Genomic DNA, 17,688 nt, shown 5'->3' on the forward strand with positions numbered 1-17,688 from the left:
TCTGAAGCGGAAAAGCTTGTAAACACAATATCTGTCCTTCATATCAAGTCATATTTGTGAAAAGGTAGCCGTGACCAAGGAAAGCGAAATCTTTCAAAAATCATCCTTTTAACATTTAAAGGGATTGTTCGGAGTAAAATAAACCTAGGGTCCTTTGCACCATGACCTCGAGCCAAACACCCCCCCAGAAGCCTTTTTTCCCTTGGTTGAACATTATTAAAGTTAGAGCTTATTTAGAGATATCAGCCGGATGGCTTAGTGCAGGCGCTAATGGATCCTATGATGTATCTCGTAAATTACCCCTCTAATAATGCCCAGAATGGTACCAAACTTCTACAGTAGGAGAAATAGGTTCTGTACTCATAAAACGAGGCATTGGAAAGTTTGTAAGTACATCAGGAGTTTATTTAAATAACACTTGCCTGACGGCTCATGCTACCGCTAACCCGGACGTCGACGTCACTTCAGTGATTTGGGAAAAGCCCGTAAAAGTCCTGGCAGAAAGCGACAACTTAGTGTTAACTAATAATTGTTGCAAACTGGTACTACCAACAAAATATTACTGCATTCCTGGAACTGGGTGTCGTTATGGTAAGAATGAGAATATAGAAGGAAATTAAGATATATTTATTACTTTTAGAGTTACAGGCTATTACTATATATATATGTATGTGAAGAGTTCAGATGCAAAAGCCTCTAAGTGCCATTTGAGATTTTCTTCTAGAATGATAATTTTTATCAAGCTCATATATTTAAGTTCAGTAATTTCACTTAAATGGCAATGAAGATTACCTATTAGTTGTCATTTAAGTGAAATTACTGAACTTAAATATACGAGCTTGATAAAAATGATAATTCTAGAAGCAAATTTCAAATTGCACTTAGAGGCTTTTGCATCTGAACTCTTCATATATATATATATATATATATATATATATATATATATATGATAGTAATAATAGTAACTCGGTTAAGTATCAATACTTACGGGGTTAGTTGTTTGTTCAGATCACTAACCCTGTTATAGTGATCCCTGTCTTCGCAAACAACACTAAATATTTGTGTGAAATGAATATGTGTATATTACAATGAGGGAAAAAAATAAAATTAAAATGTTTTCAAATCAAATTTATAAAATGGAAATAATTCAGTTGATGGTCATGTTTATATTTAGAGCTGCCTGATATGTGGTATGCAAAATGCCTCAATATACAGAAGAAATATCCGCTTAGATTAGTGAGGAGTTTCCCAAACATTTAAAAATACATGAAGAAATACATTGAACGCTTAACCACACAAACTCAGTGAACCCGCAGATAAGCTAATTACGCTGTTTACTGTGGATATGACAACAACAAACGGTGTGTATTGCATTTAATTTTTAGCTTGATGGAGTAGTATAATATGTGTAGTTTACTTTCATATGACATTTTTATCTGATATCATAAAGATAAAATAGGCAATGCAGACGAGAGAGAGACAGAGAGAGAGAGAGAGAGAGAGAGAGAGAGAGAGAGAGAGAGAGAATGTGTGCGTGGATAAGAATAAATCAACAACTTTAAATAGTTCTATATTATATTTTAGTATTTTTAAATGTTTTTATAATAGTTTTTTTTTAAATATTCATAATTAATTCAACATGCAAAAATATCTTACATAATTGTTTAAATATCAGAAAAGATTAATATTATATTTATATTTGTTTTAGCTCAATACGGCTCTTGTTTAATTGATCTTTATGGAATTTTTTGCATGAGAAAATTAATACTGTATGTACAGTTTTTTTTCACCAGTCATGTTTCAAACATGTGAGTTTATATTTTCACAGTAATCATAATAATACATGCAGTGTGATGTTTATGTGATGTAAATATCTCTGATTTCATATTATTTCTGTTTCACTGAATTTCCAATAAAAGTTACAACTATTATAGAAGATGGAATCTCCCATTTTAAAGACTGATCCTAATAAGTAATACATAGTCAGTAGTCAATTAACAGACACCTTTACCCCAAGTGATTTACAGTACACGTATTACAGGTACAAACTCCCTGGAATAAACTAAGGTTATGTGTTTTATTCAAGGTCACAATTATGAGTTTATGGACCAACCATTGGATGTTCAGCGTCTCAAAGCTGGACTCTTCTGATTACCAGTCCCACAGCACTGCATCCATAGTCATACATGTCAACGCTAAAGAAATAAATGATTTAGACCCATCCTGAACACCAGAATGACTTTCATTTCCAAGAATTAGTGACAAAAGGACCTAGCAGTCGGCAATCGTGTTGAATTCTCCATTTCACACAGTTATCTTTTTATGGCTGTGTGGGCAGAGATATTTTGTTTTACAGGTCAAGGGTTTTCTTCAAGAAAGATTTAGTTTGCTCAATTTTCCATGCAAATCATTTTAGTGTCAATGGAAACATCTGCAAGGTCAGCAAGGTATTCTGTCTCTATTCTGTTATATTTGAGGTATTATTCATGTCCATATTGCAAATAGTGACTGGGTTAAGTATCAATACTTAATACTTACAGGGTTAGTTGTTTGTTCAGATCACTAACCCTGTTATAGTGATCCCTGTCTTCGCAAACAACACTATATATTTGTGTGAAATGAATATGTGTATTAATATACAATGAGGGAAAACATTTAAATTAAAATGTTTTCAAATCAAATGGAAATAATTCAGTTGATGGTCATGTTTATATTTAGAGCTGCCTGAAATGTGGCATGCAAAATGCCTCAATATACAGAAGAAATACCTTAGATTAGTGAGGAGTTTCCAAAACATTTAAAAATACATAAAGTTATAATGCAACAGCCTTTTGCCTTGTTGAAGTGAGATCATGATTTATTGTATCATCTACTCTCTTGGGGTTTAAGAGTTGAACGCTTAGCCACACAAACTCAGTGAACCCGCAGATAAGCTAATTAAACTGTTTACTGTGGATATGACAACAACAAACGGTGTGTATTGCATTTAATTTTTAGCTTGATGAAGTAGTATAATATGTCTAGTTTACTTTCATATGACATTTTTATTTGATATCATAAAGATAAAATAGGCAATGCAGACGAGAGAGAGACAGAGAGAGAGAGAGACAGAGAGAGAGAGAGAGAGAGAGAGAGAGAGACAGAGAGAGAGAGAGAGAGAATGTGCTTGGATAAGAATAAATTTACAACTTTAAATAGTTCTATATTATATTTTTAGTATTTTTAAATGTTTTTGTAACAGTTTTTTTTAAACTATTCATAATTAATTCAACATGCAAAAATATATTACATAATTGTTTAATATCAGAAAAGATTAATATTATATTTATATTTGTTTTAGCTCAATACGGCTCTTGTTTAATTGATCTTTATGGAATTTTTTGCATGAGAAAATTAATACTGTATGTACAGTTTTTTTTCACCAGTCATGTTTCAAACATGTGAGTTTATATTTTCACAGTAATCATAATAATACATGCAGTGTGATGTTTATGTGATGTAAATATCTCTGATTTCATATTATTTCTGTTTCACTGAATTTCCAATAAAAGTTACAACTATTTCATAATGTCTCTCATGAGTTTTTTTTTTTCTTTTCTTTTACCTTTTTTTTTCAAATGAACACCTAAATAGAAGTGTATAAAAATATATTGTATAATATAAAATTTTATTTATCATTTATAAAATATAAAAGTATAATGTGGAATTCTGTTTGGAAGGTGTCATTAACATTTTCCAAATAAAACTTAAGATAATAGTATTTTAATGGTGGACATAAATTTAGGCTACGTTACTTTTTTATTTTGTTTACATGTTTAATTCATGTATAAATATGTATTAGGTATTTACTGTAAAAAGATTTTAAGTCTTACCATCTACATGTCTCTTGAAGTGACGTCATAATAGCAAATCAATTCAACCTAATTCATGGAATTATTAAAAAATAATTGCATTAATTATAATAATACTATCCACAGATAAAATACTTTTAAATACTAAAACCTATCTATTATTATCTGAATCGGTATAAAAAAATAAAAAATAAACCTTTTTGTGATATGGCAGATTGTCCAAAGTACTGTTGCGATACAGAAGTGTATGGTTTAGGTGTGGGTGAATGTGCATAAATCAATCTCATCCTCACCTTTGACTGCACATTACTGCATATGCATGTAACAGGATGGGAGGGAACTTCAGGTCAGTTATACTGCTAAAAATAGCTGTTAATCATTGAACATCATTTAAACATGCTAAGACCTTCTTGCCCCCATGGTGTCATTAAGATGCTGTTATTGAATAGTTTTATTAAGATTTAGCCATACACATATCTTGTCTTCTGGAGACAAGCAATGCTGAACTACTGTCTTCTGAACCCCAACTGTAATGTACACTTTTTGTCAATAGAGGGCAGACTCTTATTGTGACAAAATATATATTTTCTCCAAAGATATATAGCTCTAAAAATTGTTCTAAATATAAAAGAATAGCAAAGTCCACACCACCAGAGGTGGACAGTAACAAAGTACATTTACTTGAGTACTATACTTAAGTACACTTTTTGAGTATCTGTACTTTACTTGAGTATTATTTTTTCTGGAAACTTTTTACTTTAACTTCACTACATTTGAAAGATAAATATCGTACTTTTTACTCCACTACAAATCTGTCAAGGTCCTTGAGTAGAAAGTAACATCAGTCAGTGGATGATTTTGGTTGCAGGGGTTGCATTTTGGTTGGAAATGAAAGTCGGGTTGACGTCAGAACCCTGCATCTGATTGACATCAGAACCCGACGTCAGATTGACGTTGGATATTGATTGAAAATAAAAGACGGGTTGACGTCAGAACCCGACTGATGTTGGTTTCTGACGTCAACCCGATTTTCATTTTCAACCACAATACAACGTCGGTCCAACGTTGGAGATCAACGTCAATCTGACATTGGATTCTGACATAAACCTGATTTTCATTTTCAACGTTGGGTTTGGTCTTCTAAATGCGACTTTTGTCACTTTTTTGGAGCACCCTTGCTTATAGATAACAGTAAGGCTAACATATTCATACTAAAAGCCAAAAAACTTTAAATAGGGCAATATTTGAGGGAACAGCCATTTGGGTGTCCGAAACCATTGTGGACGTTATTGAGTGCACTTATTCAATCTTACATTCAATCTCACATTCAATTCCACTACTGGAACTGTGTTCTAGAAATAAATTTGATATTGATATGAGGGTAGGCAGGCGTAGATTCAGAGGCATACGGTACTTTAAGTATTACATACAACACTGCAACAATAATAAAACAATGCATTGACATTTACTTTTTACTTTTGATACTTAAGTATTTTTAAAAACGAGTACTTCTGTACTTTTACTTAAGTAAAAATAGGTCTTTACAACTTTTACTTGTAACGGAGTAATATTTGACCAGTAGTATCTGTACTTTCACTCAAGTAAGGAAGTTGTGTACTTCGTCCACCTCTGCACACCACAACTATAACCATAGGCTGCTCACTGCAGAGCCGGTGGGAGGAGCTAGATGTCCAGCTCCCCCTCGCTGGATGTAGTGGGAGGAGCTAGACGGTCCAACCACACCCTAACCTGCCGAACTGATTTCAATTCCATGTCTTCTTGAGCAAGTACACGCAAAATGATGTCAAAATTACATTTTTGACAAGTATCAACGTACACACAGTTGGTTATATCTTAAGTGAACGTAAACATTTAAGAATGTGTGTCAATATAACGAATCCATGCATTATGTCTTAAAGTGACAGCAACCTTTTCTTTCCTATGTCAATAATGTTAATCAAACAACAACAACTAAAGAGACAATCTCTCACTGCTCTTAACTAAATAACTTATGTAGCTTTAATAGGTATCTGTGTATATTTACTTTATACAGTAATACAGTTTTCACAAGCACTGTTTGTATAATTTTACCTTTGTTCTCTTGTATTTATTTGTGCTATTGCTTATTATTTGTTTATTTGTTCGTATTTTATTATTGAATTTACTTGTCTTTAATATCTGAACCTTATGTTACACTGAGAAAAACAATAAGTAGAATTTACTCAATTTTTATAAGGCAAGTTTTTGCACGAATTTTTTTCAAGTAAATTTCACAATGATGGAAATTAAGTAAATCTACTTAACTAAGCCGAGTAAAATTCACAAAGTGAATAAGTACAAATAACTTGGCCTGTTAAATTATATTGAGTAATTTTTACTTACAAATCTGATGTAATTAATATAATTAAGTAAAACCACTTGATATTTTAAATAAATTTTACTTGTTTTATGCAGTGCTGGAAATTATTTTAAATTAAATGTTACTTGTATAATCTGACAAAATAATACTGTGACAATGTGCTGTTAAGATTAATTTATTAAGCAATAAGCATACTGAAACATTTCAGTGATACATTAAATGCAAAATACAATTAGCAGGTTTTTCCTCAAGGGTACAGTTCTGCAGTCACAAAATGAGTGAGTCAACAAAGCAGATAAATGCCTATGAACATCCACTGTACAAAAACATGCAAATTAAGTCCATTTTAAATTTCAGTATCAAAACATGACATTAACAAACTGCTGTCACAAATTAAACCTGCTAACCAAGCCTTATCCTTAAAAAGGAAACTCATAAAAGTCCTTACCCACTACATTTAGAAAGCCGTTTAAGATAATAAAAAACCTGAAATACAAATCCTGCAATTTGTAAATGTAAAAATTTTTGTACAAAACAGTTTTCTCAAATGATGGCAACCATTATCAACTCGGTTGCATGCACATCTGTTATGTTAAAAACAAATACAAATATAAATGTAAAGGTTGCACACAAAGAACATTTTGGAGCAAGAGTCAACAAGGCAGATAAATGCCTATTAACATCCACAGTACAAAAACATGTAAATTAAATCGAGATCAATCTAAATTTCAGTATCAAAACATGACATTAACAAACTGCTGTCACAAATTGCTAACCAAGCCCCTACCCTTAAAAAGAAAACTCATAAAGTCCTTACCCAATACATTTAGAAAGCCGTTTAAGCTAATAAAAAAACTGAAATACAAATCCTGCAATTTGTAAATGTAAAAACATTTGTACAAAACAGTTTTCTCAAATGATGGCAACCATTGTCATCTCAGTTGAATGCACATCTGTTATGTAAACAACAAATACAAATATAAATGTAAAGGCAGCACACAATGAACATTATGGATCAAGAGTCAAAAAGGCAGATAAATGCCATATGAACATCCAGGGAAACATTTCAAGCAAGCAGCTTGTTTTTCAAAGATCGCACTTTCGGAGAGAGCTTCAGACCATCAAGATCCAGAAACAGCTTCTGGAAAACCTCAAATGTGTACTTTAGCTTGGAGGGATATTGAAGATTTAAGGCATAAATCAGTCCCATCAGAAGAGCACAAGCTTTCACAGTATTTCCACATTTAGTTAGGACATTTCTTCCTTCAAGCACAATGGACACCACTGGCTCTCCGTCTCCATTTCCATGGACAAGAATCTTCAGGACATCTTCCGCGAAGTTTTCTTGATTGCCATCCTTAAGCAATCCAGGAGGATGAGGGGAAAAGCACATTTAAAAGGTTAATACCCTCATAAGCTGTAATGTTGTATAAACATTAAAGAAAAAATGTCCTTCTTTGCACATGACAGGCTGGAGCAGCCTACCAGGCTTTGCAGTCTTGTGTCACCAATATGAGAATGACTGGTCTTCAGTGATTGGGAAATTAGTCATTTTTACTTAAGTTCCAAATTTATATTTTTGGATGAAATATTTGATGGCTTATTTACCCAAACTTGTATTGTTTGAACATCCGAACCAATAAACATCCCAATATCCAGTGTGTTGTGTGGAGTCAGCATCTACCCCTCACAAGGATCACTGAGTTTCTTGGGCCGGTTGCCTTGATGACTGTTGCCAGGGGTGACACTGACCACATGCAACACACACTTGAGGAGAATGGTTTAAATTTATTAATTCATTTACTCAACCTCATTTCATTCCAAACCTATAAGACCTTTTCTCATCTTCAAAACACAAATGAAGATAATTTTGATGAAAGCCGAGCTAAAAATCTGAACTAAAATTTTAACAGTAAATATTTACTCTTTTCATTTTTGGGTGTACTATCTTCATAAATATTTTTCATTTCTAACACTTTGAATATCTTATGTGGCAGATTGGATAGAAATGATTAGCATAACATGTCTGGGACTTACACTGCAGTCTTTGAAAAGATTCTCCTCCACCTCACCCAGATATTCAATGAGACTGCGGATCACGGTATCTCGTTTTTTCTCAATGGTGTGGCCCTGTGAAGAGATTTATTTATAATAATCAATACTAAAGAATTGTCATTTGACAACCTTTTTTCAATTTTTAAGATTTCATAAAAGTAAACATTTTAAAAATGTTTGTTTGTTTGAAGGGTTTCAGTTAGTAAAATAGACAGAAAGACAGATGGAGGGACAGATAGAAGAGTGTGGAGGAATGGGTGTCATCGAGCAGCATTTGTAATTGATGACCACCACATTTTAGCAGCCATTACACAAATCAACATAACAGAATATTAACAGAGGTGTAAAGTCCAGGGATCAGAAAGTAAAAGTCCTGCCATGTTTATTCCACCCATGAACTCAGCCAGCTGATTTCACTAATTAGTTCTCTCTCCTGGCTGAAAAACTGTGCTAATAGGTTGGTTTTACGTGACGTCACGCTGCTGCAATGGAGAGCACGAAATTCAGTTGGAGGGCAGGAAGTGAAATAGCTGAGGATCTGCCGTCTGAAAAAGGCCAATGTTTTGTGTAGTTTACAGCTGCTCCAATCGTTCTAACCAAGAAAAGGGAAAGGGTTTTTATAGAGTACTGAAGATTGTCACTCATAAAGGTGAGAAATGTAAAAAGCTCACAGAACAACACCGTAAAAAGTGGATTTTTAACACAAGTTACGTCTGCGGTCGGGAGGAGCAGAGTCTGTTAAAGGGATAGTTCACACAAAAATGAAAATTCTGTCATCATTTACAAGTTCCAAACTTGTGTGAGTTTCTTTGTTCTGCTCAACACAAAGGAAGATGTTTGGAAGAATGTTTGTAACCAAACAGATCTCGGTCCCCATTGACTATAATAGACTATGGTAGTCAATGGGGACCGAGATCTGTTGATTACAAACATTCTTCCAAACATCTTCCTTTGTGTTGAGCAGAACAAAGAAACTCACACAAGTTTGGAACTTGTAAATGATGACAGAATTTTCATTGGTGATGTTTGGCAAACTTCTCATACATCGCAGAGCTAGGATCAAGCATATTTCGCGTCCGCCCATCTGTGCAAGAGAATTTAACCCTTTAAGCATGCGCGATGTTTCAGATAGTATGGCAAGTGTAAACACATGAATCGGATATAAGAATGTGTAAACGGACGGTCAAAAAAAAAAAAAAAAAACTCTGATAAAGGTACAATACGGACACTCCGCAACAGTTTACTCAATAGACGTATTCTCCATGTTTACTTCCTGCCCTCCATCTGAAATCGCCCTGCCTTCGTGCACGTGACTGAAACCCAGCTATTAGCAAATCCAGGTGATTGGAACAAATTACCAGCCCGTTCTCATCCCAAGGCGTCATAATACTGACGCTGTTGACATTTCGTCTGCATCAAACGCACATGGCACCCTTTATCGTCAATATGAGACGCAGATAGAAATGAGCCAGGAGGCGCCTCCTAGCGGTCTAACCCTAAACCTACCCCAGAACTAAACCTACCCATATCCTGTGCGTGTCATATTGACGCTAAAGGGTGCCATGTGCGTTCGATGTAGACGAAATGTCACAAGGGTCAGTATGTGACGTCCAAGGATGAGAATGCGTTGAAATTACTGAGGACTTTTACTTTCTGACCCTGGACTTTACACCTCTGTTCATACAGCTACTTTTTTTGCATACCTGAAGCAATGCACTGAGCCGTGGCTGTATCTTGACTCCTGCAACACCTCCCTTAGCTTTCAAAAGCTCCAAGATTTTTGGTGTGTAGCCATCTAGTTTGTACATAAAGGTTTGCTCCAGGGGTACAGCAGTAATTCTTCGGAATTCCTCCTTAATCTGTAAAGAGTTAAATAATTCATACAGAAAAAAATCCTTATATGGATATCAAACAATCAAAATATAACACCTACAATAATGTAACTTACCTGTGCTTCTGTGAATAAAGCAGGCCATCTCTCCTGGCAATCTTTAATTGGTGGGCTGAGATTGACAAATTCATGTCGTCTGTATGAGAATGTTTTAGACATTTTCTCTGCAATGACTCTCTGATTGTCTTTCTTTTTGATTTCCTCCAGCAAAGTTTGACGTTCATTTTCTAGACTCTCAAGGGATTCCCCGTTAGGGTGTGGTGGAAGATAATTCAGTTCAGCTTTTTTTGGTTTTTTGACATTCTTGCTAGGAACTCTTTCATTTGGATGCTTCGTTTTCAAGGTGTTAACTGCAAGCTCTGGGTAGGCTAGCTCTCGGTTTCTTAACTTAGAACGATAGTTGCCCATTTTGTATTTCAGACTCTGTTGCCAGCCGTACATCCCTGAAAAACATCCAGGTTCCTTCAGGCATGGATTCTTTTCTATCAAAGCCTCTATGACTGACTGTATCTGGAGATTTGTGGGATATGCAGTGTATTTAAATATGGATTCAGCAAGCTTCTGCAGGATGTCAGATTTCACACTATGATTTTGAAGGAGAGTACCATCTTCAAAATATGTTTGATTTCCAGTTTGTAGAACTCTTTCAATATCAAAGGAAAACTCTGGAACTTCAAATTTTTCTGGCCACTTTTCCGTGCGACCCTCAGATGGTGCCAATCGCAATGTCTCTCTAGAACTGGTTGAGGCTTGGTCATCTGTAGAATGCTGATCCAAATCTCTTGGAGTTAAGATGTCAGAGTCACAAACCGGTGTCAGTGTCAAAATTACTGATGGCTCTTCTACTTTTCGAACGATTTTGATTGAGCCCTTGTTCATAATGTCATCAGTAGAGGTCAGAGTAAAAAACTGACCAAAATCAGTGTCCATGTACATGAGACTGAAATGTCCATCCAATTGAAAAGTCTCTTTTACAATTGTCAGAAGATCATCGACTGTGTTTGGAATCCCATTTGGAAGGAACAATTTCCGTACGTCATGGTCCTGTAGAATTACTCGTAGTACAGCTGGGCTAGGTGAGGACATTGTTGGTTTTTCACAATCTCAACCTAAAAGGAAAAACAAAGTAAAGAAATGGATTTAGCTGCTTAATTTTAATTTCATAACTGCTACCACAGTCTCTCTTACTTTCTCTTGCATATATTTTACACGACATGCACCTGCACACACACACACTTCATTACATTAATACAATCTTTTCATCATCATCATCATTAACAAAATACTACACAATAGGGTTGGGCGGCATTACGGTAATATCGGATACCGCGGGATCTTAAAATAGCACCGTTATCAGTTTCAATACCGTCATAACCGGCACTTATATAGCCTATAATATATATAATTTATTTATTGCCTAAAAAATGCTTATGTGTGGTTGCAGTTTGGCAATATTTCTGGTTCCAACCGAATGAGAAGGGAGAGGCGGTAAATACTGACGAGGCAATTTGTAAATTAAATTTGTAAAAAGGTGACCAAGAGAGATGTAAACACCTCTAACCTAATGTCGCATCTCCGAAACAACTGCTGCCAGGATGCATTTTGTTCTAGAGTTCATTAAATAAGCGCATTAATTTTCGTATTTGTTAAAATATTATAATGTTATTTTTTCCATCTTTGTTGATTATGAAAAGTGAACTGCACAAATAAGATAGGATGCATCGGGAGTCAGACGATTTGACTACTTCAATAAATTTCGTTTTGTAAAAGGTCTCTTTAAAACGAATTTTGTTTTGTATAAATTGTATCTTAATTTAATAAATTTTTCATCAATCAATTGCCTGGATTTAATATAATCATGACATGATGGGCGCTGGCATGCCGCGGTCACTTGCATTGAAATCTCATAAATTAACCGAAACTCGGAGATGGCGATCGTCAATTTCTTTAAACAAAACAATTCAAAACGAAAAGAAATATACGGTAGCCTACTCTGATTAATCCATGATGTGCATTTCTCTCTATAGCGTTCACAGAAGATGGCTATCGTCAATTTCTTTAAACGAAACAATTCAAAACGAAAAGAAAAAGGCCACTCTGATTATTTAATCCATGATGTGCATTTCACTCTAGGCACGTTCATACGGAGATGCGATCATCAATTTCATTAAACGAAACCATACAAAACGAAAAGAAATAAACTAGCCTACTCTCTGTAATCCATGATGTGCATTTCTCTCTATTGTTCACTATGGAGATGGCGATCGTCAATTTCTTTAAATGAAACATTTCAAAACGAATAGAAATATAGTCTTAAATAATCAATAATGTGCATTTCTCTCTATAGGCGCGTTCACTACAGAGATGGCGATCGTCAACTTCCATCTTTGCAGAAAAGTTTTATTAATAAAAATCAATGGACACGCGTCACCGGATTACAAAGGCACTTCTTGCTTGTTGCACGCACACAGATATGTTGAATAATGGTGGGCTCGGGCTCATAATAACAGTTAATGCCGTCGGCCGGACTCAGACACAACGTGCACGGCTTGAATTTTTTTTTTTGCCCAATCTGGCATTCAGTTTCTGAACGGTGTAGGCACAAGCCAACAGTTTGGTGATGCCGTCTGAGCCCATTATGTCATATTTTTTAATTAGTCACGGTAATACCGTATACCCCGGTAAAATAGGGAGGAGGTTTGACGGTATCAAAATTCGAATACCGCCCAAGCCTACTACACAAGCACACTCTTATTGAGAAAAAAAAATATCATAGCAGTTTTGTATAATGAAAATGACTCGTAATAATGTAATATAATTTTGGGTACATAACCTTTTAATTAATGCAAATGTAGTGTTTTAGAGACACCATCGATTTTCCTCCCATGGTGTAAGCTGCCAGTGGATAAACGTCCGTTAGCTGGGCTTGTTGGAGGACTTTAATATTACGAGTGGGTTCTAACATAAAAACCCTGAGATGTTCATTGTACCAGGCACTTTGCAGCCTGACAACAAAAATTAGGTCATCTTGAACAACAACCATTTGAATAATTTCTGCGAAGTCAGGTAATCCTCCAGTTGAGCCAAATGCTAACATCATTCCAACAGTGTAGTCTGTACCCAAATACTCCACCTTATTTGTCACGTGTACTGCAGTGGCATTGGGCAATTGTTTTCTCACGGTTTCTTTTATTCCTTCATTTAGCAGTTCAAGTGGCACTTTGGACATTTTTGTCACAGAAATGGCAGGCCTTGCATGATCAGAGTCATACAAATGGAACGCAATCATTGTTTGATGCTTTCTTGCCAGAGACATCAAAACATTCCTGAAGCAACCAGTTTGCCGAAGAACCTTCTTAAAGAAGCGGTGTTTGGCCTCGAACCTCATAGTCCATAATGCCACCAGGGGGCCGAAGTCTTTAATAAGCTGAGGGTAGTGCTCAAGAAAGTGATGTTTGGGAAGCAGCCTCTTTTGGGGAAAAAGTTCAAGAAACCTATGTCGATGTTCAGATATCTTGCTGTCAAGAAAACCGATGCTTGCATCTGAAAAGACAGGTGATAGAGCAAGATCAACAACATCTTTTAGAGTCATTATCAACTGCCATGCCTTTTCATCCTCTGGTATTTTATCTCCAATCATTAGTGACAGCAACCTCAGTAAACACCAGTTTTCGTGGGCGTTGCCACCGATGCTGGTTTTACTTGTAGACACAAAGTTTGGTGCAACAACTTGAGGTGAGTTTGTTCTGTCGCTCCATTTGTATGGGAATGTTTTGATTCGATGGTTGAGCTCAGCAAGAGTGAAATACTTCTTCTTGATCAATACATCCAAACACAGCGCCAATTCAACTGGTACAATTCCCTCAAGCAAGTCATGAAGCACATCAGGAGGATAACCTGATATTACATGAAAGTGATTCAGTCTGTTGCTAATTGGACATTGGGCTTTCACCCCAAAGCAATGGGTTCCAGTCCTTAAAGCTGTCTGAACATGTGTTTCGTGTTCTTGTTTATTTCTTGGGGAAAATGCACCAGATCTGACCTCGAACTCTTGGAATTGGGAACGTGACCCCGTACAAAATCTGCAGATGTATGACCCGGTAAAGTTTTCAAGAAAACCTCCAACTGCATGAGCACCAAGATTGTCAGCAATCACACAGAACACTGTGCCCTTGATAAATCTCCCAAAAGAGGACACAAAAACACCATCTTGCTCCAAGCTCTTGAGATCAGTCAACAATGGTTCAAGTACACGAGAATATCCATATTTCTTTGCATCATTTGCTTTACAAAGCAAAGCCAGATAGATGGATGTCAATGAGGAGCGTGAGATACTTCGAATGTTTCCCAGCACCCAATAAACGGCAGTAACTTTGTGTTTTTTTCTAGATGTCCCGAGAGGATTACACACCTCAAAATCATCAATGTAGAGTATAATAGGGATTTTTACACCATCTCCAGAAAAAAAGATACTTTCTTTGAAATGTGAACCATCACAAAAGGATTCATAAGTACTTTTAGAGCTTTGTGTATTCCTAAGCGCCTCATCGTTCCTTTCTAAAATCTGTGACAACAATTGCAAAAGGGGAACATACTGGAATGTGCTGTTTTCATCTAGTATGTACTCTACAGGTTCAACAATAGAGAATTGCTCCTTCAGAAATCTCTCTCTTTTGTATGAGGTGTGGAAAGGTCCATCCACCCCAAGAGCTGCATTTAGCGGATTAAGGGAGGTAAGATTTTCCACCAAGTCTAAGACTACCGACTCATCAACATGGCAACAATTACTTTTTAAAGTCGTCTCAATAATCTGTTTGATAACTGGACTTGAAGCAGTTGATATTATAAATTGTAATTCATCTATTATTTCATCAATGCACTTATTAGAAACATTAAAAACACTTTCTAATTTAATAAAAAGACAACCCAACTTTTTGTTGATTATTTTGACAAAATCTAGTTCTTCCTCAACAGGTTCACAGAAATTACTATTATCAACAATCAATTCAGTATCTTCAGGTGTTTGACAAGTGTAATTTTGAAGGATTGATGGTTTGAAATGTTCAAGTGAGTGGGGAGTATGCTTCCTGCTTTTATGAGATGCAAAAGTTGAATATATATTTGTACTGTACTCACAATTATTGAAAACACAGGTCACTGTTTCATATTTTTTTAGATGACCTCGAATGTGCTCAAAGTATTGTTTTTCTGAATGGTTAGTAACTGAATTACAAACCAGACACCTAAACGATAAGGCCTGTGTAGAGTCCAATGACTCTCTGTGATTTTTGGACAAATGAGAGTGAAGTGCACTCCAGGTCCTTAAGCAACAAGGACAATCTGAGTAAGGGCAAGGAATTGAGCGGTTTTGTGTGCTGTGCCAGTGCTTCAGTCTGTAATGTTTTAAAAGTTCAGATCTTTTCAATGTAGCAAAGTTACATGTTTTGCACAACCACCTCATGTGAAAATTAATGAAGATTTGATTGAAGAAAGTTCATTCTGAAATGCTTGAATCAATACAAAAAAAAACACTGTACCCCTGTGGACTTAAGGGAGTGTGTTCGGTCTCTCACTTTGTCCCTTTCAAATGGTTTACAGCAGCGGAAAAATACCCGAGAAATATCCTGCAATTAAGAAAAGAAAGAGAAAAATTACTTTTTAATTCAAGTTAATTAATTTGTATTAACATTATTAATTTAACTTATACCAAATCAAATTAAAAACATTAAAACATCCTGCATGACCTTATCTCATAGTCATTTCCTCACATTAAAGCTAACATGTACTAGGCTAACACACAGCATGCAGATATCATGGCTACGAATTAGGAATTTGGGAGTACATATTTTTCATTCGTTTTGATTTGTTTTTGTAACTTATTAAGGCACCTAATTATTGTCATTTAAAACGTCACGATTTAGTAAAAGCAGGGACCATTTAATAGATAGTATGCACGATTTAGCAAATGAATGAGGGAATGAATTATATTGTGCACGATGAGGGAACGAGAACATTCTCGCTTAGGCCTATTGTTAATTCGTGGCCAATATTTGTCACCTATAAAGAAAATTGCACACATAATAACAAATATTAAACAAAAAGATCATGATTTAAGTATCATATTCATGGTTTTTAGGTGTAATTACTGATAAATCGTGTAAAACGTAAAGTTTAAAACTGAGAAAAAAATATGGCTAACGTCTTACAAAGCTAACTCGTCATTAACCCTCTTGGGTCGACAAACGCGTCCGCGCGTTTTGCTCGATTTTTTTTTCACATAGGCCTACATAGCAGCAAAAACTTAAAATACTCATTTTTGGTCATGATGAAGATTACAGACGTGAGAAATATGAAAAAATAAACTGTTAAATGACTACTTTTCCCACATACAATCGAAATAAAACATTGTGCTTTTGTAAAAGGAAGGAAATAAAAAGGGTGCTGCCTCTCCATCTCCGTGAATTTTTTTTCTGGAGCACATCTCTAAACTTAAGAACACTAAACTTTTCAAATGTATAATGAAGTGATGACAAGACAATCGTTGAATTAATCAAAAAATCCGTAAAATAATGCAGTTTTTAACTGTTGCTTACCTGTCGAGAGCAGTCCGGTCGAGATGGTCGAGACTCGAGACCCGTTGAAGTGGAGATTCGAAATCCCTCAATCATCGCGTGTGTTCTTCTTGCCGCGCATGCGCAGATTCCTTTCTTCAAGGACTAAATTTTACTTGATTTTTTTAAATTTCCTTCAAGTACTTAATTAATGCATGTAAATATGCTAGAGAGTCAGAAGTCAATTTTACTTGTCTGTTGAATGTCTAATATTTACAAGTAAAAAATGAGTATATAATTAGGATTTACTTAATATACTGTAGTTTTCATTTTTACAAAATGATTCTTAGCAAAAGATACATGATTTTTCCTGTTTTATTTACTTTGACATAAAATCATTTTTTACAGTGTAGTTAGGTTGGTATTAGTTTTTGCTGTGATCGTAAATTGGAATAAAGAAGAATTGCCTAAAATGTTGGTATCGTAAGGTTATAGGTCAAAAACAATGAAAGTAATAACTTTATTTATTTATTTAGACGGGGCCAGTGAATGTCAGGGCAACTATCAGATGTAAAAAAAATAATAATAATAATAATAGTTTCGAGCCCTGAGTTAATAGTTTTGTTTTTTAGCTAGTTAACAGTAATACTTGTAATGATATGACATTTTTCTGTTAGTCAAACAGTAGCCTACACGTGTACCAATTTGATCTGTACTGCAGAAAGACTAGTATCATTATATCATTTATAAAATGTTGTATTGACTTGGTACCAATTTAAGTACCGGTAGGCTACTTTTCACTTACTAAATATAGTAATGTAGAGCTGCCGATTTAAAGAGGCAATCGTCTCTTCGCATTCTCACTGAGGGCTAACCGTCTCTTGAATAGAATAGAATAGAATAGAATAGAATAGAATAGAATAGAATAGAATAGATATTTCCAAAGTTTTACTGATGCAGAGAGAAAATACAGGATTTTAC

At 35.2% G+C, this 17,688-nt stretch overlaps 1 protein-coding gene across 1 annotated transcript; it reads right to left on the reverse strand.

Annotated features, from left to right (window-relative positions):
• Positions 1-6,992: 6,992 nt before the first annotated feature.
• On the reverse strand, positions 6,993-15,745 carry LOC311073564 (sterile alpha motif domain-containing protein 3-like). The gene is made up of 5 exons (XM_084099423.1): positions 15,694-15,745; positions 10,214-11,265; positions 9,969-10,124; positions 8,248-8,340; positions 6,993-7,567 (listed from the first exon to the last, which is right to left on the reverse strand). The coding sequence occupies exons 2-5, from the start codon at positions 11,240-11,242 to the stop codon at positions 7,277-7,279; spliced, it is 1,569 nt and encodes a 522-aa protein (XP_083955549.1). The 5' UTR covers positions 11,243-11,265; positions 15,694-15,745; the 3' UTR covers positions 6,993-7,276.
• Between the last annotated feature and the right edge of the window lie 1,943 nt (positions 15,746-17,688).

Source organism: Abramis brama (genome assembly GCF_963993115.1).
Source record: "Abramis brama genome assembly, chromosome: 22".
In the NCBI taxonomy this organism is placed as follows: Eukaryota; Metazoa; Chordata; class Actinopteri; order Cypriniformes; family Leuciscidae; genus Abramis; species Abramis brama.